The 25,095-nt window shown below is 40.2% G+C and overlaps 1 protein-coding gene across 7 annotated transcripts in view; it reads right to left on the reverse strand.

Annotated features, from left to right (window-relative positions):
• The window catches only part of PRKAA2 (protein kinase AMP-activated catalytic subunit alpha 2), a 259,642-nt gene that overhangs the window by 196,517 nt on the left and 38,030 nt on the right, over positions 1 to 25,095 (reverse strand). Inside the window, exons 7-10 of one of the 7 annotated variants that reach the window (XM_059689423.1) lie at positions 16,172 to 16,676; positions 14,392 to 14,518; positions 9,839 to 10,043; positions 958 to 4,574 (exon numbers count right to left, since the gene is read on the reverse strand). In XM_059689423.1, the coding sequence (XP_059545406.1) occupies positions 4,490 to 4,574; positions 9,839 to 10,043; positions 14,392 to 14,518; positions 16,172 to 16,676 (922 nt within the window). In that variant the 3' untranslated portion in view covers positions 958 to 4,489. Of the gene's footprint in view, positions 1 to 957; positions 10,044 to 14,303; positions 14,533 to 16,171; positions 16,677 to 25,095 lie in introns of those variants that run through there. The other 6 variants (XR_009451974.1, XM_059689419.1, XR_009451976.1 and 3 more) reach the window with 6 other exon arrangements.

Below are 25,095 nucleotides of genomic sequence, written 5' to 3' on the forward strand. Positions count from 1 at the left end.
GTTCCTGGCCTGCGGCAGCCCAGCTCTAAGCTCCGGATGCAACAATGTTGCAATTATAGAAGCTAAACAAGGCCCAGATAACCTGCTTTCAGCAGCTGAGGCCTCAAGCTGAAGCTGGCCTCAGAGCTCAAGCCAGCTCTCAGCTCCAGTGACAGCCATAGAAGGTAAATAAATCCCAGAATAAAAAAGAAAAAAAAAAGGAGAGGTTGGGAGCTTCATTCACCTGCCAGCCTGAAAACGGCCCTCAGCCCCTCATCCAGACTGGCCAGGCACCCCAGTGGGGACACTCACCCTAAAGGGGGTGCGGGCAGCCTAAAAGGAGCCCTGCTCTGTGCATGACAGGGGGCAGCGCCCCAACCCCCTGATCAGCCCTGCTCTGTGCGTGACGGGGCAGCGCCACAATCTCCCCATCGACCCTGCCTTGAGTGTGACAGGGGTCGGCGCCCCAACCCCCCAATCAGCCCTACCCTGAGTGTGACTGGGGGTGGCATCACAACCTCCCTATCCGCCCTGCTCTGTGCATGACAGGGGGTGGCACCCCAACTCCCCAATCAGCCCTGCTCTGAGCCCGACCAGGGGCTGCACCTAGGGATTGGGCCTGCCCTCTGCCACCTGGGAGCGGGCCTAAGCCAGCAGGTGGTTATCTCCCAAGGGGTCCCAGACTGTGAGAGGGCACAAGTGGGGCTGAGGGACACCCTCCTCCTCACCAGTGCACAAATTTTTGTGCACCAGGCCTCTAGTATAATTATAATTGTAAAAGATTATAATATATATTATAATTACATTGTGTGATATATATATATATATATATATATATATATATATATACACACACACACACACACACATATATATATCTATACACACACACACTAGAATACTACTCAGCCATAAAAAAAGATATGAAAAAGTATTTTGTGTTTATGGATTGGAAGAATTAACACATTGGCAACAACATGGATGGATCTTCAGTGTATTATGCTAAATGAAATAAGTCAGAAAAGGACAAAAAACATATTTCACTTATGAAATATAAAATAAAAATATAAAACAAAAGATGAATGAACAAAACAAACAAACAAAAAATCTCATAAATACACACAAGTTGGTGGTTACCAAAGAGGAAAGTAGGGGGCAGTGAGGGCAAAAAGGGTGTCAAATATACGGTGACAAATAAACACTAGACTTCTATACACTGAGCATACTATAGTGTATACAGACATCGAGTTGTACACCTGAAAGTTATATTATTAACCAATGTTACCTCAATAATTTTAAAAATGCATTAAGCCACTAAGTTTGTGTAATCTGTTATGGCAGCAATAGAAAACTAATACAATGGCTAAAATTAGGAGTACTACATATAACAAAGAAGACAATGATTGTATGAAGTCTCCAAGGAGTCACAGACAATCTTTTTCTACAATAGCTTTCTCTGTAACCATTACCTGACATGCAGAATATTAATTTAATAATTGAACAGAGACAAAAACAGCTTTCAAATTAACCAGAGAGTTTAATTTGATTTTGTGAACAAAAGCTTATAAAGCAATCAGATATGCTGCTTTTCTCTTATGAGTTTGTACAGTGCACATAGTAACAGGGTGAACCTGTAACTATGAAATGCTGTGTAATTCAAGAAGACATCTTTACCACGTGGTTACTGGAAGACAAATCCTTCCCACTGGTCACTAAATACTCACAAAAGTTTCATAACAAAACTGAAATTTGAATCTATAGTTATTAAAATACAAAAGCACTGCGAGGCTGGTCTCTTTTTTTTTTTCCCCCCCGAAACAAATTACAAAAAGTGATCTCAATTTGAACAGCTAAAAATTTTTTTAATAGCTATGTAATCAAGTGCTTCAAAAATTGAATATATCAGCCTATGAAGTGTTGTTTTTTTTCTTTTTCAAAGATGAGCTAAGAAAGAATAAGTGCAGTGTGTTCTTGGGAAAAAAGTTAATAATTAATATCCAATCTTACATTTTCTTATGATTGTCAAGGACATAGCCTAATGGCTTTCAACTTTAAGTTTTATTTTTTGCACTCGAAATTCACTATATAATAGTTAAGTATACATGATAAAGAATTCAAGCATTCATTCTAAAACATTATTAAATTTACTATGCTTAGAATTTACAGTTCTATTACAATTTTACATTAAATACTCAAAACATTATACAACCATAAATTTGTCAACAGTCTTGAGAAAGCTATATTTCGGTACATTTAAGGCAGCTTCAGCCAACATTTTAAGAAGTTCTGAATATTTGTTGCAACAAAAGACAAATTTGATAATTGAATATTCACTGTTTTCAATAAATTTTAAAAGTCACTTAAAATAAGAATATCATAATTTGTGAAACTGTGGTCTTAAAACATTTTTACTACTATATTCTTACCACATAAGACTTACCTAAAATCAAGATACTCATTCTATCAGTATCAAAGATATCTATAAAAAAAGGGGGAGGATTTACATTAAATACGAGCACGATAAACCCTGTATCTAAACAAGGGCCTTCAAACAGTTTCTCATACACATCTGTGAGGTAGGTTATTATCCACATTTTATAGATGAGAAAATGAAATGAGGTTATGTGACTTGCTGCTGACACAGCAGCCAGACTAAGATTCCAAATTAGATTATGTTCTTTGCTCTGCATTCTTTCCTTTACAAACTTTTTAAAGGGATGAAATATAAATATTGCTATTCATTGCACTCATTTTAAAAACAGGAAAAGACAGCCAAACTTTTATCAAGGTGACTTAAAAAGTGAAGCAACACAAAAGGAATAGAAGAATAATCTAGTGACCAACTTGTGATGACGACAGGTTGAGGTCTGGCCAAAGGAACCTGAAAACAAACAGGCACACAGCAATGTGACCATTCAAGGAGGCAGATATAAGGAACAGTGAACGGAATTAGAACAAAAGAAAATACAGTTTAAACAAGTTTTTGACTAATTTTTACTCTTCCTATAATAAGGCACAATTAAGGTGTTTTTATTTTTTAGATCAGTGGATCTGTTTCTTTTTCATTTTAGGAAATGTTATTTTGTCTAGAAAAAATGGCCTTCATAATGAAGCTAACTTAAAAAGGGATTTTTAGCTGTGAAAAATACATGCATAAATTAGCAGCAAAAATTATGCAATTCTCCTTGGCTATTCCTATTTCTCTTTGAAATTTTAAATCAACACAAAGTAGCAAACCTTGAATAAACAAATAAAAAAACTGTATGAACTTTGTCAAAATTCTATGAATGCTCACAGAAGTTTTCATGCTAGGGTATTCTACAAATACTGTGCTTTCTTTTTCCTGTAAAGAGAGCTCTGCTCTAGAATTTTCTTAATTGCACTTTAAATGTAACTGAAATTTACCTACCCTGCTTGTCCCAATAATCACGAGCTACATCCATAAAATCTCAACTGCTTTAGATATAAATAGTTACCAAAAGTCACATATAGCGTTGCGGCTGCAAACTGGCATTGCTTTGTGAGGCTGGCAGTAAACATTAACACTGGCTCACAAAATTAATACAGGCCCACAGTCTGAGAACTTCTAGACCAGCCTGATTATTATCAGGTTGTGGCTGAAAAGGTTTAACTAAAACTCAATCCAGACTGCACTGTGGGTCCTGCTCTCTCCTTTCTATTACTCTTCAGTGCCATGAAATGCATCATATTTACATGTGGAAAAGACTAGTAAGAATGCCAGCAACTGGTTTAAATAAATTTATATAATTTTTAAAGCTCATCAAACAAAAATTACATTTCAAAGTTGTTTCATAAGGTTTTGGAGAATATCAAGCTGGTAATAATTAGGTATTCATGAATAGAAATATACTCTATGAAAAGTGTTTTTATCATCTAATATGCATACAAAATGAAAAATTATCCTTCTGTAAATGAAATTTAGGTATGCCTAAATCAGATAATAATTTAAAAACTATAATTTAGGATAGGGGCTGGAGCTAATTTTACTTTTTAAAAAGATTGCATGATAAAAACCATGCAAATTAAAGGGAGAAGCATATCCTAAAAAGTTCCTTCAGTATATTTTAATCAACCCCAATAACTCAGACTTGTAAAAATCTATATGCTCATCTAAATACTTTAGATAATCTAGTTAGTACAATCAACTGGTTCAAATAATTAAACTAAGAAACAGTTAAGACTATGTCACTCTAAGACTTGAAAGCAAAACACCTGTGTTTATTTTTATTACTCAACTACTTCGATGTTTCAGTGACTGTTCTCTCCACCCTCCCCCGCTTCCACCCTTCCTCCCCACGCCAGGAAGGAGGCATATAAAGGGCAGTGATCATTGCTGATACTTGTACGGCATGGATCTTTATGAAGAGCTTTCTGAGCCTGCTTCCTCACCTGGAAAGTGGGCACCTGGCAAGGTTACAGAAAATGTTAACTAAGTTAATAGATATGGATCTAAAAAACACTATAAAATGTATGGAGCACTTCCATCACCTCAAATCAGCCATGGTTTGCTTCTGTCAAGTGCACATGACATTGTAACATGTTTGGTTTTCTGCCATTTGTATTCCAGAGGATGACTGCATTTAGAAAAACAATTCCAATATATAACATCAAAAGGCTTCACCAAACATATACAGAACATTTTCACTAGTATAAAAACTCTAAATATATAAAATGTGGACACTAACGCAAATCATATGAGAAGACAGAACTTTAAAGCTCAAAGATACCTCACGTTACCTTTTGTTATCTTTAGGTTACAAAAATGAACTACAACATAGGATGTGTCTTACCAATAGATTGCACATATCCCTCATCCAGAATTTCTAACAAAATAGAATCTCTGAGAACCATTATTAAAATAAATTATATTCCTTATTTAAAAGACCACAAAGTAATAGGATAACAGTAAAACCACAAGTAAAGAAACACCAGATTGAAAAGGTAGGGGTCTTTGAAAAAAACAAAAACAGCCAAAACTGTGAACATGTCTAGCATTTAGATATTGAGATTTCACAACCAATGATAGGATTTCAATTATTAACCAGTGAACAGACAGAGGCAGTGTCTGTGGTAGACACGTTCCAAGCTTTTATATTTTACAAACAGAAGGTGTGGTTCTTACATTAACTCAGTATGCTGCACAATGATAGAGGTTACAGATAATTCCACAGTCAAAAAATCTGTAACAGTTGTCTATGATTATTTCCTCACTTATGTCTCATCAAATACTAAAAATCAATTTCTATTCCCTGAGTACCAACTGGCAAGGGAATAAGAGAAAGCAGCAACATACAGACAGTTCCCTGACATAGAAATGTGATCATTTCTGATTTAATTTAGGCTCCTGGATTCTCTATATAATAGCTAGTATCAAGGAATGCAAATGCTAGAGTTTACAAATCTGTCTCTTAAAAATTTCTTGACTGAGCCCTGGCTGGTAGCTCAGTTGTTTAGGGCGTCATCCTGATACACCAAAATTGTCGGTTCGACCCCAGGTGAGGGCACATACAAAAAATCAGTCATAAGTGGAATAAATCAATGTTTCTCTCTCTCCATTTCTCTCTCTAAAAACAATTTTTTAAAAAATGTTAAACTGTAGATTGCCTCCCTCCCTCCCTATAAATTCAATTTGAGATGTTCTTTATTCCTACATTAAAGGATAATGGGAATTACATCTAAATATTTAGAAAATGTTCACTCACTACATCCATATTTTGAATGTAAGAATCAATGATACTGGCTCATTATCCATAGAGCCATAGCATTCGTCCCTAGTCTTAGTACTTTTTTACAAGTAATCTGGTTCAAGATTTTTCAGTTACCCATTCAGCACACACAAAAAAGAATACGTTGCTCCCAAATAATACCACGACCTGATTAAGAAAATTAAGGTGCTATAAAAATCAAGGTGCTATTTAGTGCAGCTCAAGGTGACTATGTCCACAGGTTAAAATGAAATTATTCTGATTTTGAACCAGATTCTCTCCAACAATGAATAAGGGAAAAGGGATCTTTATTCTTAACTAAGAGGAGACAATAATTTTCCTAAAATAGTATTTTCCAAATTTGCTTTATCCATGGGTTAGTAAGTTGAAAAATCATGGTTACATTAATTCAGGCAAAGAGGGTAAACAAAGTTAAAGGGTTGCCTTTTTCCCACAGGGCATTAAAGCCTTTAACACTCTCATCTACTGTCATCTTCAAGCAGGAGAGTAGCAGGTAACATTTTCCAAACTTGTTCGAATTGAATCGTTCTTCAGAGCATCTCGCAGGATACTATTTGGGAAATGCTATTCTAGAATCCTATGGAGTCCATTTCCATGACATAGCTAAGCCTTTATCTATAACCTAACAATAGAAGCTCTCTGCTAGAATTTTAACTGGAACCAATTGTTCCTACCACAGATCTGCCTACCACAAACCACATCCACAATTAACCCGTATATAAGACTGAAATGTGGGGATTTAGTACTGATTGTTTCCTCCTCTGTTCATTAGCAACAGAAAGCCTCCTTTGACAATGTTCTAACCCAGTGGTTCTCAACCTTCCTAATGTTGCGACCCTTTAATACAGTTCCTCATGTTGTGGTGACCCCCAACCATAAAATTATTTTCATCGCTACTTCATAACTGTAATTTTGCTACTGTTATGAATCATAATGTAAATATCTGATATTCAGGATGTATTTTCATTGTTACAAATTGAACATAATTAAAGCATAGTGATTAATCACAAAAACAATGTAATTATATATGTGTTTTCTGATGGTCTTAAGCAACCCCTGTGAAAGGGTCGTTCGACCCCCAAAGGGGTCACGACCCACAGGTTGAGAACCACTGTTCTAGCCCGTTATCCTGGACTAAGCCTCATGGAATCTTCTCTCCACAAAACAATTTTAGATTCACAGAATAGCTGTGCTTTAAAAACTTAAACATACAAAACCAAACTGTGACCCTTGGTTCTCCTAAATTCAACAGGTAACTACCAAATTATAGATATTCATGAATACTGGCAAGAATGAGAAAATATTAAATTTTTTTAACTCTCAAAAAATATGATAATCATCCATATAAAGTAGTTTTGATATAAGTTTCTCATATATGATTTATTAAGACTAACAAAACTAAAATACCACTAAGTTCCTTCCTGTTGTTTCTCCACCTACAAAATTATTAGGGATTTTGTCACTGAGGATAAGGAGTCAGATTAGTTCCTTATTTCTAAGGTCATCCCATTGATAGTTAGGCACAGGTTATGAGGTGGCCTTGCTTTTCCAAAAAGTGGTATTTACACACTTGGAGAGGCCAAAATTATGCCCTATCTACAATGCACCTCAGACTAACACAATAGGAATACTGCTTATCCCTATAAAAATAATCAAAAAAAGCACCCTTTTGTGCCACTAGGTGGCAACCTTTCAAGGGCTTACACTTAAAACTTCTTGACTGCAACCCCACCCTCTTTCCCAGCAAGGGTTCCTTTTATTTTGATATTAAGTCAGACTTAAAAAGTTAACAAGATTTTTTAAAAGTTCTACAAAACAATATGATGTAACACTGCACACTCCTGACTCAAAACTGTTTAAAGGTAGACATGCTTGTCTTCCACTGACACGGAAGAAATTTGGTCTAACATTCTCATTTGCTTCTGGTAGGAAGCATTATTTTTGGCAAAGAGAAACCTGTCAAGGCTTAGTCACTTTTTGTTTTCAAGAGCTTAATCTTGTCTAGGGTAAATCAGGTGAATGAGATTGTTAATCACAATATGCTGTAGAAAATGAATACATACAAATTAGGTAAATTATACATAATTTTAAAATTAAATACTTTTACTAAAGCAAAATATAATTAATAAGCTATTATCTATCCTGCTGTATATAAGTGTGTTTTTTTTTTAAGATTAAAAAAAAAATAAAAACACAACCTGGACAAAACAAACAAACAAACAAAAACCTGTTTGGGTTTCCTTTAAAAAGCATTGGCGTGTGAATACATACATGTATATATGTAAACAACACATATATTTATACAAGAGATTTTTTTTTTAATGTTTAAGGCTTCCCTGCCCTAAAAAGTTCAACAGTGAGGGTCACAGCCTATCAAGCTCTGGAATTACATAAAAGCCCTTAAGGCCAGAACAGTGTTTTCAAATTGGATGTAAAAGGCTAAACCAATCAGCCACTAAACAAAGACAAAGACAATGGTGACCAGGAAAAGTGAGGAAGAGGGTGGCTGCAATGATAAACTTCCCCTGAAGAATTAACATGTGGGATGTAACACACACATACCCTACCACCACACATAATAAGAGATCAAAGATAAAAGTTCTCTTTTAAGGAACTGATTTTCCTTTGTTTCATGTAACTGTCAGTTTTATCATGCTTAGTAAAGTACAAAAATAAATAAAGCCAAAAAGAATTTGAGAAGGATAGGTTTTAAAGGCCTGTTTTAAATGATATAAGTTTATGACAAAAGTTGTTGCAATTCCAGATGTTCCAATATGGAGTAGAACCTTGAAGGTTCTTAAAATAAGTATATTACTCATGGAAATCCCATATAATAAAAGCGTAGTATGCAAATTGTCCCCTTGGCCGGGAGTTTGACCAGCGGGCGGGGCCAGCCAGGGGAAGAGAGGGAGGCCCCAGCCAGCAGCCGCTAGGGACCCTAGCAGTGCACGAAATTCATGCACTGGGCCTCTAGTCTCAAGATAAAACCTCTAGTTGGTTAAGGTTGTTGTTAAGAAACCAGGAAATCATGGTTACTGTTTCAGGACCACAGCCTTTCTGTTAAATACTAGGCAAAAATTCCTAGAACTTAGCTTCTGAAATTTTAAGATTTCAACATTTAAATACTATTTTACTAATGGTGGTTTTATTTTTCAATCATGTGCAAAAAGAATGGTGCAGCCCTGGCTGGTGTGCTCAGTAGTTAGAGCGTCAGTCAACCTGCGCAACAGAGAGTTGGGAACTTGATTCCGGATCAAGGGCAGGTACTTGGGTTCCCAGATTGTTCCCCACCTCTGGTCAGAGCATGTGCAGGAGGCAACCAATCGATGTGTCTCCCTCACATCTATGTTTCTCTCTTTCCCCTTCTCACTTCCACTCTTTCTAAGGCAGTGATGGCGAACCTTTTGAGCTCGGCGTGTCAGCTTTTTGAAAAATCCTAACTTAACTCTGGTGCCATGTCACATATAGAAATCTTTTGATATTTGCAACCATAGTAAAACAAAGATTTATATTTTTGATATTTATTTTATATATTTAAATGCCATTTAACAAAGAAAAATCAACCAAAAAAAATGAGTTCGCCATCACTGCTCTAAGGGATCAATGGAAAAAATATCCCCATTCCTTGGATGAGGATTAAAAAAAAGAAAAGAATTGGGAGCATAAACATAGCTTAAAGTTTGCTGAAATTTTTAGGTAGTGACTGGATTTACCTACACCAAAGAGTAAAGCAAGGAGGTGCTGCCAAACTACCCTCTGACTGAGATTGTTCACCAGTGAAGGTGTATTAATCATCTGTAATGAATTCACAATTTTACTTAACGATCTTCATCAGTGTTCATCTACTAATGATACTGCCTATATGAATTTATCATAGTACAATTACAGATTTCTACAGATAAATAAAATGTCAGACTTTTGTTTTCATAATTTCAATGGCATTGAGTGTCCCCTGGCAATATTCATGTCTGTCAATCAGCATTTTAGAGTATGTGTACACATAAGTAAAATAATAATTTAAAGAATACATGTGATTTCACAGTGCAACAACAGAAAGATATAAACTAGGGGAAAATCATCAACGAGCTAAAGTAGTGATCAGACTGGCACACATTTCAAAAAAATCCATGGTGTGGCTTCCCAGGCGAGGTGTAACTGAGGACAGTGTGCTTCCAGTCAAGGAGCCAGTGAGGGAGCCCGACAGTGAATAGCTCTCAGCAGTCACAGAATCAAAACTTGATCTGGGTCTATGTAAGCCGGCAGTAGAGGAGGAACGCTGAGGTGTCGAAGAACCAGACCTCTGCTCCATCACTTCATCTGAAATGGACCAAAGCAGAGCAATTTATCAGAAAGGTATATTTGCCCCAGCCCTTCTTATGAAGATGCTATCATCAGAGAATTAAGTAAGTAAACACATCTGGGCAAAGGCGACTAAATAATAAATGTTATATTTCAGTGTTTTAGGAGCAGGTGACCTCTCTTCCCTCCCCAACAAACATAACAGACATGACTAATTAATCACAACACTTCCATACAGTCAAAATGTGACCCCCTACATCCTTCTCAGCAAGGATTCGGCATTAACCTTGAAATCAAACTATATACTTGCATGTGAATAAAGCACATCCTGAAGGATTTTCTTGTGGTGTATCAACAAAAATCACTAAGATAAAAGTAACCATTACATAGTGGTTCTGTGAACCTTTAGTACACAATTAAACTCCTTGGGGTGGGAGGTGAGGAAAATCTTTTTAAAAATGAAGATTATACACCATGACCAAGTAGGATTTATTCCAGGGATGCAAGGCAGGTATAATATTCGCAAATCAATAAATGTGATACATCACATAAACAAACTGAAAGACAAAAATCACATGATCATAATCATAATCAATAGATGCAGAAAAGGCTATTGACAAAATGTAACAACATTTCTGATTTAAAAAAAACTCTCATCAAAGTGGGAATAGAGGGATCATAACTCAATAAAGGCCATATATGACAAACGTACAGACAACATCATGCTTTATGGGCAAAAACTAAACCCATTTCCCCTAAGAACAGGAACAAGATAGGGATGCCCACTTTCACCACTCTTATTCAACATAGTACTGGAAGTGCTAGCCACAGCGATCAGACAAGAAGAAAACATAAAAGGCATCCAAATTGGAAAGGATGACATGATATTGTACAAAGAAAACCCTAGAGACTCCACCAAAAAACTACTAGGTTTAAAAAAGGAATTCAACAATGTAGCAGGATACAAAATTAACACCAGAAATCAATGGCACTTTTATACACCAATAATGAATTCTCAGAGAATCAAAACAATCCATTTACCATAGCAACAAAAATTAAAATGCTTAGGAATAAACTTAACCAAGGAGGTAAAAAAAAACTTATACTCGGAAAACTACAGGACGTTAAAAAAAGAGATGGAGGAAGATACAAACAAGTGGAAGAACATACCATGTTCATGAATTGGCAGAATCAACATTAAAAAAATGTCTGTACTATCCAAAGCAATCTACAGATTCAATGTAATCCCAATTAAATTACCAATGGCATATTTCACAGATCTAAAACAAATACTCCAAAAATTTATATGGAACCAAAAAAGACCCTGAATAGACACAGAAATCTTAAGAAGAACAAAGTTGGAGGATCACAATACTCAGTATCAAGTTAAATTACAAAGCCACTGTATTCAAAACATCCTGGTACTGGTACAAGAACAGACATATAGATCAATGGAACAAAACAGAGACCCCGAAAATCCACCCAAGCCATTGCACTCAATTTCTGACAAAGGAGGCAAGAGCATACAATGGAGTCAAGACAGTCTCTTCAATAAATGGTGCTGGGAAAATTGGACAGATAGATGCAAAAAAATGAAACTAGATCACCAACTTACACCATACACAAGAATAAACTCAAAATGGATAAAAGACTTAAATATAAGACATGAAACCATAAAAATCCTAGAAGAAACCATATGCAGCAAAATCTCAGATATCTCTCATAGCAATATGTTTGCAGATACATCTCCTAGAACCTAGGGCAAAGGAAACTAAGGAGAAAGTAAACAAATGGGACTACATCAAAATAAACAGCTTCTGCACAGCAAAAGAAACCATCAACAAAATGAAAAGGGAGAACATATTTGACATACATTTAATAAAGTGTTAATATCCAAAATATACAAGGAACTCATACAACTTAACAAAAGGAAGACAATCCAATTAAAAAATGGGCAAAAAGGTAGTAGCATAATTTTCAACAGCTATTGCAATTTACAAAAATAGACCCTAAGACAGAAGTATCGAACAGACTCAAACCTCAGAAGGAAGGCAGGGGAGGGGGCGGGTAGGAAGAGATCAACTAATGAATCATATCCATATATGCATAATCCATGGACACAGACAATAGGGTGGTGAAGGCCTGGGATGGGGGGTGAGGGCAGAGTGGGAGAGGTCAACGGGGGAAAAGGAGGACATAGGTAATACTTTCAACAATAAAGATTAAAAAAATACTATATTGTTTTCTCAAAGCAGTCATCAATATTATATTTTAAAGTATAGTGCTTCCTAATTTGAAAGACCAAAAATATCCAGTGTTTTATTTCCCATTATTTCATTAGTTTCAATGATGGTAACATACATACACACACACACACACACACACACACACACACACACACACACACACAAAGGGCAAAGAACCTAAATAGACCTTTCTCCAACGGGAACATAAGGATGGCCAAGAGACATATGAAAAAACACAAACCTCGGTGGACCAAATGTGCCCATTGTCTATTAAAACGACAATGACATATCTCCTCACACCTGTCAGAATGGCTATCATCAACAAATAAACAAATGACAAGTGCTGGCAAAGATGTGGAGAAGAGGGAATCCTAGTACACTGCTGGTATGAATACAGACTGGTGCAGTCATTATGGAAAAGAGTATGGAGTTTCCTCAAAAAATTAAATATGGAATTGCCATATGACCCAGTGACCCCACTTCTAGGAATATATCCTAAGAAACTGAAACACCAATCAGAAAGAATGTATGCACCCCTATGTTCATAGCAGCACAATTTATAATAACTAAGATTGGGAAATAGCCCAAGTGCCTATCAGTAGATAAGTGGATAAAAAAGCTGTGGTACATTTAAACCATGGAATACTATGCAGCAGTAAAAAAGAAGGATCTCTTACCCATTGAGACAGCATGGAGGGACCTTGAGAGTATTATGCTAAGCAAACTAAGCCAGTCACAGAAAGACAGTATTAGATAATCTCACTCTTATGTGGAATCTAATGAACAAAATAAACTGTTGAACAAAATAGATCCAGAGACGTAGAAGCATGAAACACACTGTCAAATCTCAGAGGGAGGGTGGGGGGTGGTGGAGGGTTGGGAAGTGGTCAACCAAAGAACTTGAATGCATATATGTATAACCCATGGACATGGACAATAGGGTGGTGAAGGCCTGGGATAGAGGGTGGAGAGTGGGCTATAAGGGGTCAATGGGATAAAAAAGGAGACATATGTAATACTTTCAACAATAAAGATTTTTAAAAATCTTTTTAAAAATGCAGATTCCCACCCTAGTCAGTTTGGCTCAGTGGATAGAGTGTCGGCCCTCAGACTAAAGGATCCTGGGTTCGATTCCAGTCAAGTGTACCTGGGTTGCAGGCTCAATCCCCAGCCCCAGTCAGGGTGTGTGCAGGAAGCAACCAATTGATGTGTCTCTCTCACATGGATGGTTCTCTCTGTCTTTTCCCCTCCCTTCCACTCTCTCTAAAAAATAAAATAAGGAAAAATATCCTTGGGTAAGGATTAACAACAACAACAAAACAGATTCCTAGTTTCCCATCTCCAGAGATTCTGGATTAGTAGGTCTGGGGGCAGTTCCCAAGAATCTGCATTTTAATAAGAATTCTGGGTAATTTTTATAAAGGTGGTCTAGGGATATATAAACACTGCTATAGATGATGGTATTTCAAAAACAAAATTTAAAAGCTCTGTTTAAATCAACTTCCTGTATCTAAACTCTCCTGTTCCATTCAGTTCCTGACCGTTGGTTTATTCTGTTGTTATTCTACTTTGGCCTATGAATGAAATAAGCACATCTGGTCCACCCAGGTTGACTCTTGGCACACAGTGAATATCTGGACAGGGCCTCCTTCCCTGGCTCCTTTGGCTCCTGGATGGCCATGGGCACCGAAATCTAACCTAAATCCCAAGAGAGGCCTATTTGGTCATTTTGGCCAATCAGGGTGAGAGAAGCTGATGAAGGGCAAGTTTAGGTATTGTAATACTAACAGTAACAAATTATGAATGAGGGAATGAGATAAAGAACCTGACAACATCAGCTAATTTTAGTTAAAAATTGCTTCCCTGGTTTTTGCTCCACAACCAACACGTCAAATGACTTTTTTATGCCAAGGAAGTACTTCTTTTGGAGAGGTGCTGGGTTAGAGATAGTCCATGTGTCTTTGATCTTCTTCATTTCACTTACATTTTTAGCTAAATCTAGATTACTTAAAAACCAGTATAAAAGACCTACCCACCATGCCTTTGAGATGATTTTAACATCTTGTCAACTAGTGCCAAGTTTTATCTTCTCAGAACTCATGCCTGCATAGCTTCCTTACCATCAATGCTTTTAAAGTCCAAAAGATAACTTCTATTGTCAACCAGGTAAAGCTGTAAGCTCATTTTCACATAATTGCCAGTCACTGGGTTTTTTCTCCTGACACGAAGGTGGTATGCGTTCACTACCTAAAACAAGAAATCTTTGTGAAGGAAAAATGTTAAAATTAACAAACTATAAAACATCTCCTTATTCTTATTGCAAAGAATATAAAAAAGAATCACTGATAGAAGTGGGATAGAGAAGAAATTCCCGGATGATCCCTTTTTATATTACATGGTAATTTAGTATTTTTAATCCTCACTAACAATACTGTTTACAGCAATTAAAATTAAAAGAAACTCAGAGATTATAGAGTCTAGCCTTCATTCTATATATGCCTCACTTTAAAATGAAAATTTTGGCTTCCCAGCCTCAACTTGAATACTTTTACCTATAAATATGGAATAGAAGAAATAAAGGGAAACTAATGTGTTACAGGTTTGTATCAGGCATTGTTAACAGGTATTGTCACAAAATTTAAATATCACAAAAAATCCTGTGAAAAAGAAATATATTATCTGCCTCTGAAGATAAGAATACTGCAGCTCAGATAAAGAAGATTCAGGGTTTGCAAAAACATCTATCAAATTAGTTACAAAAATTTTTTGGTAAGGAATTTTAAAGATATTAACATCTCTTTTTTAACTGACTAATGACTACTTCAGAAAAGAGAGGTCTGAGTTTTAAATGGGTTTAAGGAAATATTTTATCTATGCCTTTCACATACAAAGAATGAAATGAAAATGACTGATATATTCAAACATGTCAAGTGAATATTTACATGGTATGTTTGAATGTTTTTCTTCTACCTTTAAAAATACATTCACAGTCCTCAAAAAAGGAACAAGCGTTAAAGGAATACCTGGAATAAAAAAAATGCTTTTATTCCCAACAAATAAATAGAATTGAAATGAATTTGAGCACTTACATTTTTAAAGAGTAAAATGTGGGCTGAGAGTAAAAATATATTTCGTAATTAAGGACTGAAAGCACCAGTCAAGGAAGAGAGGTTTTCTCAACTTAGAGAAAAGTATTTGTTCACTGAATAAATATATCCTGATGTATACTATGTATTGACCACTAGCTGCTACTGATACTGACAAAGAGAAACCCTGCCTAAAAGGGGAGAGAGAAATGTAAAAACATAACATCTTTGAAGACATATGACTTTTTACTGCTATAATGCAGTGGTTCTCAACCTTCTGGCCCTTTAAATATAGTTCCTCATGTTGTGACCCAACCATAAAATTATATTTGTTGCTACTTCATAACTGTAATGTTGCTACTGTTATGAATCATAATGTAAATATCTGATATGCAGGATGGTCTTAGACGACCCCTGTGAAAGGGTAGTTCGACCGCCAAAGGGGTCGCGACCCACAGGTTGAGAACTGCTGCATATAATGACTGCTGAAACAGGTGGACTATTTTCTCAGGTGATTTCAAGTTGATTACTTTTTGTTTCTTTGCCAAGAATACTATTTTGTAATTCAAAAATATGTAGGTCCCCCACATCAACATACTTCTTCCTTACAGAGTTTTGTCTTGTTTTGAATGCACATGGTATATTATTGCAAAGAATGGCAGTTATAGTCAGAAGTATCAAGACCACTAAATTTCTATCTAAATAAGAAACAAATCTTTAATTGACCTCAGTACTCAACTCAGCAGTTGAGAGCAGTTTACTATACAAAAAAAAAAATGGCTTCTACAAATGATCTTAATATACAATTTCCTACCTTCCATTCAAAATCCAGCTGCTTCATAGCTCGGTAAACTTCAGCCATAATGTCATACGGTTTGCTTTGACTTCGGATTCCAAGATGCCACTTGGCTTTCTTTACAGCCAAAGATTTGGGCTTAGTTGTATTCAGTGCATCCAATGGACATCTTGCTTTAGGGCTGTCTGCTATAAGAGGTGGCATCCTTTCTGGATGAGGTTTCAGGCCTGGAGGAATATGCATGGCACTATCATCCATAAAGGAACCCGTTGGGGGACTAGACGCGAGGTAGAACTCACTGGCTTGGTTCATTATTCTCCGATTGTCAATAATAAGATGATAGGCCACTGCAAGCTGGTCTTGAGGGTCGCCACTATATAGACTGTTCATTACTTCTGATTCCGTACACTCAAATTTTTCACACACTTCTTTCACAGCCTCATCATCAATGACATTAGCATCATAGGAGGGGTCTTCAGGAAATAAGTAACTGGGCAAATCTTGTTTAAACCATTCATGCTCTCTAGGAAAAACACCACAATACACTATTGTAAGAACATGCTTTGGCAAGTCCCAAATAATTTAGACACGGGCAACACAATATCACAAAATCAGAAATATCTAGTTACTTACTAGCTATGTGACCCTGGGTGAGTTAAATAACCTTACCCTTGAAAAAACTATGGTTATTCAGACTTGGTATTTGGCTGACATTTTCTCAAAAATAAACAAAATGAACCTGTCACTGTGGAGGAGACAACTGGAAGTATTTGATGTCAATGATAAAATCCAACCTCTCAAGCCAAATTTTGGAATTTTGTGTTTTTGTATCTGTGTGCACAAGTTTGAAAACTTCCCAATACTTAAAGACTTTTCTGATAACTCTGTAGTGATGATGATAATGATAATCTACACTAATAAAAGAGAAAAATGGTAATTGGCGTAAGACGATACCCTTTTCATTGGCTAATCAGGGCTATATGCAAATTAACTGCCAACTATGATTGGCAGTTAACTGCCAACTAAGATTGGCAGTTAACTGCCAACAAGATGGTGGTTAATTTGCATATGTAGGCACAAGCCGCCTTTGCCCTGACCCCAACCATGATCAGAGAATCAGGCGCCTTTGCCGCCCTGACCAGTGATAGCAGGAAGTAGGGGTGGAGCCAGCAATGGGAGCTGGACATGGTCGAAGCTGGCAGTCCCGGGAGCTAGGGGTCCCTTGCCTGGGCCTAAAGCGGAGCCCACGATCGGGGGGCCGCTGCAGCTGCAGATCCCCGCTGCCCGAGCCAGACGCCTAGCCAAAGGCGTTAGGCCTGGGCAGGGGCGGAGCCTGCAACCGCGGGGAGCTGGGGGTCCCCTACCCAGGCCTGACACCTCTGCCGGAGGCCTCAGGCATGGTCAAGGGGCCGATCCGGTGATTGGTGATCGGAGGGTGATGAGGGTCAACTCCTCTGGCCGAGGCATCAGGCCTGGGCGGGGGGCTGAGCCGGGGATTGGGGGGATATGATGGTCCCCTTGCCCAGGCCTGAAGCCTGGGTCAGAGGCGTCAGGCTTGGGTGGGGGGCGGAGCAAGCGATCAGAGGGAGATGGGGGGTCCCCTGCCCAGGCATGATTCCTGGGCCAGAGGCCTCAGGCCTGGGCGGGGGCCAGAGCCAGTGATCGGGGGGAGATGGGGGTCCCCTGTCCAAGCCTGACACCTCTGGCGGAGGCGTCAGGCCTGGGCAAGGGGCCGATCAGGCGATCGGAGGGTGATGGGGGTCTACGCCTCTGGCCGAGGCATCAGGCCTGGGCAAGGGGCAGAGCCAGCAATCGGAGGGGTCTGGGGGTCCCCTGCCCAGGCCTGATGCTGGGGGCAGAACCAGTGATGGGGGGAAATGAGGGTACCCTGCCCAGGCCTGACGCCTCTGTCAGAGGCGTCAGGCCTGGGCAAGGGGCCGATCCTGCGATTGGAGGGTGATGGGGGTCAACGCCTGAGGGCTCCCAGTATGTGAGAGGGGGCAGGCTGGGCTGAGGGACACTCCCCCCGCCACACACACACCCAGTGCACGAATTTCATGCACCGGGCCCCTAGTCTATATAATAAAAGCCTAAGCGACCATTACGGCAGAATGACCAGTCGCTATGATGCACACTGACCACAAGGGGGCAGATGCTCAACACAGGAGCTGCCCCCTGGTGGTCAGTGTGCTCCCACAGGGGGAGCACCACTCAGCCAGAAGCTGGGCTCACGGCTGGCGAGCCTCTCCCACCTCCACAGCAGCACTAAGGAGCAACGAGCTGAGCGATAAGGAACAGCAAGCAGGAGGCAGTAAGGAGCGTGCGGTCCTGGACTCAGAGGGATGTCCACCAAGTGGTCCTGGACTGAGAAAGGGTGCAGACTGGGCTGAGGGACAACCCCCCCCCCAGGTGCACGAATTTCATGCACCAAGCCTCTAGTTTTTATAATCTACACTAATAAAAGAGAAAAATGGTAATTGGCGTACGGCGATACCCTTTTCTTTGGCTAATCAGGGCTATATGCAAATTAACTGCCAACTAAGATTGGCAGTTAACTGCCAACAAGATGGCGGTTAATTTGCATATGTAGGCACAATGCAGGGAGGCGAAAGGGAAAGCAGGAAGAAGCCCCCTGCCACTGACAGTGATCGGAAACCCAGGGGGGAGCTAAGAGCTGGGGGGCAGGGCAAAGGCGGCCCTGGGGCCGCCTTTGCCCTGCCCCCCAGCCATGATCAGAGAATCAGGTGCCTTTGCCGCCCTGGCCAGTGATAGCAGGAAGTAGGGGTGGAGCCAGCGATGGGAGCTGGGCACGTTCGAAGCTGGCAGTCCCAGGAGCTAGGGGTCCCTTGCCTGGGCCTAAAGCGGAGCCCATGATCGCAGGGCCGCTGCAGCTGCGGGTCCCCGCTGCCCGGGCGGGACGCCTAGGCCTGAGGCGTTAGGCCTGGGCAGGGGCGGAGCCTGCAACCGCGGGGAGCTGGGGGTCCCCTGCCCAGGCCTGACACCTCTGCCGGAGGCCTCAGGCCTGGTCAAGGGGCCGATCCAGTGATTGGTGATCTGAGGGTGATGAGGGTCAACTCCTCTGTCTGAGGCATCAGGCCTGGGCGGGGGCCAGAGCCAGTGATCGGGGGGAGATAGGGGTCCCCTGTCCAAGCCTGACACCTCTGGCGGAGGCGTCAGGCCTGGGCAAGGGGCAGAGCCAGCAATCGAAGGGGTCTGGGGATCCCCTGCCCAGGCCTGACGCCTGGGCCAGAGGCATCAGGCCTAGGCTGGGGGCAGAACCAGTGATGGGGGGAAATGAGGGTCCCCTGCCCAGGCCTGATGCCTCTGGCCCAGGCGTCAGGCTGGGCAAGGGGCTGATCCTGCAATTGGAGGGTGATGGGGGTCAACGCCTGAGGGCTCCCAGTATGTGAGAGGGGGCAGGCTGGGCTGAGGGAAACTCCCCTCCCCCACACCCAGTGCACGAATTTCGTGCACCAGGCTCCTAGTATTATATAATGAAATGTCACCATTTAGAAAATCCATTTAACTCAATAACCCAATACTTTCCAAATGACCAATGCCCCATATTACAGAACTAGAGGCCCAATGAGTGAAATTCATGCAAGAGTAGACCTTAGCAGCCCCAGGTGCCTCGGCCCTCATAGCCCTGGTAGCTGCCTTGGCCCTCATAGCCCCGGCTTCGTCCGGAAGGTCATCCAGAAGGGTGTGTGGAAGGGCATCCGGATGGTCATTCCACTGTTTGGCATTTTGGTCGATTTGCATATTACGCTTTTATTATTATAGACTAGAGGCCCGGTGCACAAAATTCATGCATGGGAAGGGAGGTCCCCTCAGCCCAGCCTGCACCCTCTCCAATCTGGGACCCCTTGGGGGAGGTCCAACTGCCGGTTTAGGCCTGATCCCGGGAATTGGACCTAAACCAGCAGTCGGATATCCCTCTCACAATCCTGGACTGCTGGCTCCTAATTGCTCACCTGTCTGCCTGTCTGGTCACCCCTAACTGCCCCGCCCTGCTGGCCTGAACACCCCTCACTGCCTCTACATACTGGCCTGATTGCCCCCAATTGCCCCCCTCTGCCAGCATGGTTGCCCCTAACTGCTCACCACCTGCTGGCTTGGTCGCCCCCAACTGCCCCCCCCCCCCCCGCCAGCCTGGTCGCCCCTCACAGCCCCCTGCCAGCCTGGCCGCCCCACCAGCCTACTTGTTCAGTCATTTGGTCATCCCTCACTAACCCCCCTACTGGCCTGGTCGCCCCATCCAGCCTGCTGTTCAGTCGTTTGGTAATCACTCACTAACCCCCCTGCCGGTCTGGTCGCCCCACACAGCCTGCTTGTTCAGTCATTTGGTCATCCCTCATTAACCCTCCTGCCAGCCTGGTCATAGGCAGCCATCTTGTGAGGGTGTGAGGGTTAATTTGCATATTACCTCTTTATTATATAGGATTATACATGGACACAAATGCATTCAAAATAAAACAGTGGATTTCAATATAATTAAGTACAACATTTAATTGATATGTTTTCTAATTTGATAATGCAACCAACATGTTAAGCTTTGGTTTCATATCAAAGAAAAATACCTACAATTATCTGAAAGCTATTAAAATGTTCCTCTTTTCCAACCCCTTGTAGGAGTGAGGTCAGACATAGCCAGTAGACTTAGACTAATACAACATACTGCAACAGAGTGAATGAAGAAGTAGATATGAGAACCTAGCTGCTGTCTTTGATTAAGTCAAACATTGAGGGTATTTGAAAAATGCAAAATAATGCCACTCCTGTCACCATTTGGGGGGAGGAGGAGATATGGTTATTTTTCATAAAAGATGTTATTAGGTTAACATGTATATGTCCATTATTATTTAGGTAAATTAAATAATTTTTAAATTTCTCAGTTTTCATTTCTAATATGTTAAACATTGACAGACATACCTGCATTAAAAAAAAACACCAACTCTTTGGAGACTTCAACTTTAAGAGTGTAAAGGGGTGCCCGGCAGGCGTGGCTCAGTGGTTGAGCATTGACCTATGAACCAGGAGGTCACAGTTTGATTCCCAGTCAGGGCACATGCCTAGTTTGTGGGCTCAATCCCCAGTGGGGGATGTGCAGGAAGCAGCCGATCAATGCTCCTTTCTCATCATTGATGTTTCTATCTCTCTCTCTCCCTCTCCCTTCCTTCCTGAAATCAATAAAAATATATAAAATGTGAGCTTTTAAAAATAAAAAGAGTGCAGAGTTACTAAACCCAAAAGTTCAAGAACCAATCTCCTAAATCTTATTTTCTCATACTCCGGGTCTTTGCACATGAGGTCTTATATTCCATTCCCTTTCATCTAGCATGTACTATTCCTTCAAGATTGTGTAAGCATTACTACATGAGGGAATGGAGCACTCCCAAAGCTTAACCTCAGATCAATATATATTTGACTGGATACCTTCTATTAACTGATTAATTCATTTATGAGTATTTACTAAGGACATTGTATGGCAAAAAGATGCCTTCCTCCACCTCATAGAGATTATATTCTAGCTGGGTAAGATTAAACAAATACAATAATCTATATATATAAAGGCTAAATGTCCGTCCTTCCCTCCAACCAGTAGCTATGATGAGCAATGACCACCAGGGCACAGACACTCAACACAGGAGCTGCTATTTAAAAATAAATGGACCTGGCACTGACAAACCAACACTCGGCTTCCCCCAAGTGGGACACAGGCCCCGCCACCACCCCAGAGTGACACTCCATCAAATCACAGTCAATGCTGCCAAGACCCCATGGTGCAAAATGTGGCCCACAGCCCAGCCCAGCTCAGAAACGGTCACTGAGGGTGCCAGGTAACACGGAGCAATGCCCAGCTTCCTCTCCCTAGCGACTAGCCTCCTTGGAGTTTCTCAGCCCAGGAACCCTACTTGCTTTATAGCCAGATGCAAACATTTTACAGTTCAACCAAATGTTTGTGAAGCCTTTTCCCAAAGGCTTCATTTTATTTGATCCTCACAGAAGTCCTGCAGTAGGTAGATAGGAGACTCGGTAGAATTCTATTTTCTTTTCATTAGCAAGACGATGGAGATTTAGAAAGTTTAGAAACTTGACCTGACTGAAAAGAAGTAATGGTGCATTGAGCATTGACTTGAAAATGACTTCAGGTTTTCTCACTGTGCAGAATATAATCAAACACTGCTACAGTTAAATATTTTACCCTTTTTTCCCCCTGTGTGATCTACAATAATAATCTGCTTCATGTTGATATTTACTGCTGTGTTGCTGACAATTACCTGAAAGAGAAGTTGGGGTGCTTTACTGGGTTGGAAAAAGTTTAGCTAAATCAGAAAGCAGGTCTAATTAAGCAAGTTTATTCATATATATTAAAGGCTAAGTTGACTCACGCATGCATGATACATATAAAGCTCTTGCTGGTGACAATTGCATGCGTGTGTTTTGATCTGTCATTTTTTATCGTGAATTTGGTTGACACTTCAATTATAGAGAAAGGGCAAACAGTGATATTAAAATATTCCTTCTAATTAATTTCCTTTCAATGTGCACGAATCCATGCACTGGGACACTAATAAATACACAGTTACAAATATACAAACATGAAAATCCTGTGATAGAGATTCTGAGTGAAAAACCACAAGGTAAAATGAGGGAATATATTTCAGAACAGGAGGCAGGTGATTAGGAAAGCCACTCTGACATAAATCATATATTATGATTTATGTCATAATATATAGACATAAATCAGAATGATTAGAAGTCACCTAAGCAAAGAGCTGAGGAATAGGTACTCCCAGCAAAAGAAACAATATGTAAAGACTCTGAGACAAGAAGAGTTTTGCCATGTCCAAGGAACTAAACTAACGCCACCATCATGAAAGCATGAGTTATGGGTTGGAGTTGTAAAAGATATCAGAAAGTTATGACAGCTGCAGGATATAAAAAAGGTTTGGGGATTTGAACCTTGGTTAATGAAAATCACTGCAAGTTTTTGCAGAGATGAGTGACAGGATATAATTTGCATTCTGTACATATTACTCTGCTTGTGACATATAAATTAAATTGAAAAGTTAAAAAAATGATGATGGTTGTAGTGATAAGAAATAATGATGTGCCAGGCCCTGAGGATACAAAGATGTAACCTCTACAGCGTCTAGATCTTTCTGTTGTAACACTCATACTTTTCTATAGTTGTTGATTTTTTCTTAGTCTTCCTGCTAAACTGGGAGCTCCTTGAAAAAGGGACCACGTCTTATTTAACTACTAGAGGCCGGGCGCATGAATTCGTGCGCGGGTACGGTCAGTAGGCCTGCCCTGTGATCAGGGCCATCTTCCCCGGCTGCCTGCAGCCAGCCCCGCCCCCCGCCACCACCCACCCCTGGTTCCCTGTTCACCATTAGGCAATCGGAGCCTGCCAGCTGGGGAGAGGGACCAAGAGGTAGTCAGTGCACTTCATAGTGACTGGCCATCTGAGGCTTGCCTGCACCTCAGGCCGGCCCTGGGCAGCTGAGGGGCTGAGGGGACTGGGGGACTTCAGTGGCAGGTGCACAGAGTGGCCAGGCCCACTTGGGGGTGGGCCCAGCCTTGCTGCGCGCCTGCCACCCTGGTGGGGCTGAGGAGACTGGGCACCACCATCTTGTGGTTGTGGGCACCACCATCTTTGAGGGCGTGGCAGTCAATTAACATATTCCCTCCTTATTGGCTGTGGGCGCCATCATATTTGAAGGTGGGGCAGTCAATTAGCATATTACCTCATATTGGCTGTGGGCGCTGCCATCTTTGAGGGTGGGGCAGTCAATTAGCATATTACCCTTCTATTATATAGGATACTCCAGTACCCAATACAGAGTAAATGGTCAATAAATGCAGAATAAAAAAATGATGAATAGACACTTGAAGTATGGAAACAAAAATGAATTCATTGTGTTTATTGCTATATCATGATAATAATAATAACATCTAATAAGTACTTAGTAATAAAAATGACTGATAGCTTTTTTTCGAAAGAAATAATAGAAGGTAAGAAATTATATACATATCTAAATTGGGTATCAGTTTTATGGTCTGTAAAATAAGATTAATAATAGCTACCTATTAAGGGTCAATGTAATAAAACATGTCAAGCATTAAGCAAAATATCTGGTATGTAATAACTACTCAACAATTAGTAATTATTTGCCTGTTGAACTGTATTTTATTGAATCAAGAATTTCCAAACAGGCCCTGGCTAGGTAGCTCAGTTAGTTGTAGTGTTCTCCCGATACGTCAAGGTTGTGGGTTCCATCCCCGGTCAGGGCACATACATACAAGAATCAAAAAATGGCCCTGGCCGGTTAGAGTGTCATCTCACTCAATTGGTTAGAGTGTCATCTGTACATCAAAAGGTGGGAGGCTTGATTTCTGGTTGGGTGGGTACATGCCCAGGTTGTGGGTTAGATCCCTGGTCAGGGTGCATGCATGTGGGGGTGCAACAGATCAATGTTTCTTTCTCACATTGGTTTCTCTCTTTCTTCTCTCTATCCTCTCTCTCTCCATCTTTCCCCCTTCCTCTTTCTAAAATCAATAATTTTGATGAAAACTACTAATTCAAGTTGCTATATTATTTTAAGTACAGAAATGAATGCCACTACTTTATACCACCTACATCCAAGTAGATTTTTACTCACATTTTTCTCCTAAAGCTTCTATTTTAAAATAACAAAATCAATACTTTATTCTTCTAAATGTGCTGATACAAACAGATACGTGTGTGTGTGTGTGTTGTGTGTGTGTGTGTGTATGTGTATCTCTAATCAGCATCTCTAATTTTCTTTCTAAGGAAAAACCAATTAATTGAACTATATATTCCAAAGAATTATGAACCCAAAAGGTTTTTTCCCTGCTAAGTTTATTTCCATATCTAAATCTGGTCTAATTTACAGCTTTTCATGTTTATGCAT

The sequence above is a fragment of the Myotis daubentonii genome, chromosome 3 (assembly GCF_963259705.1).
Source record: "Myotis daubentonii chromosome 3, mMyoDau2.1, whole genome shotgun sequence".
Classification (NCBI taxonomy): domain Eukaryota; kingdom Metazoa; phylum Chordata; class Mammalia; order Chiroptera; family Vespertilionidae; genus Myotis; species Myotis daubentonii.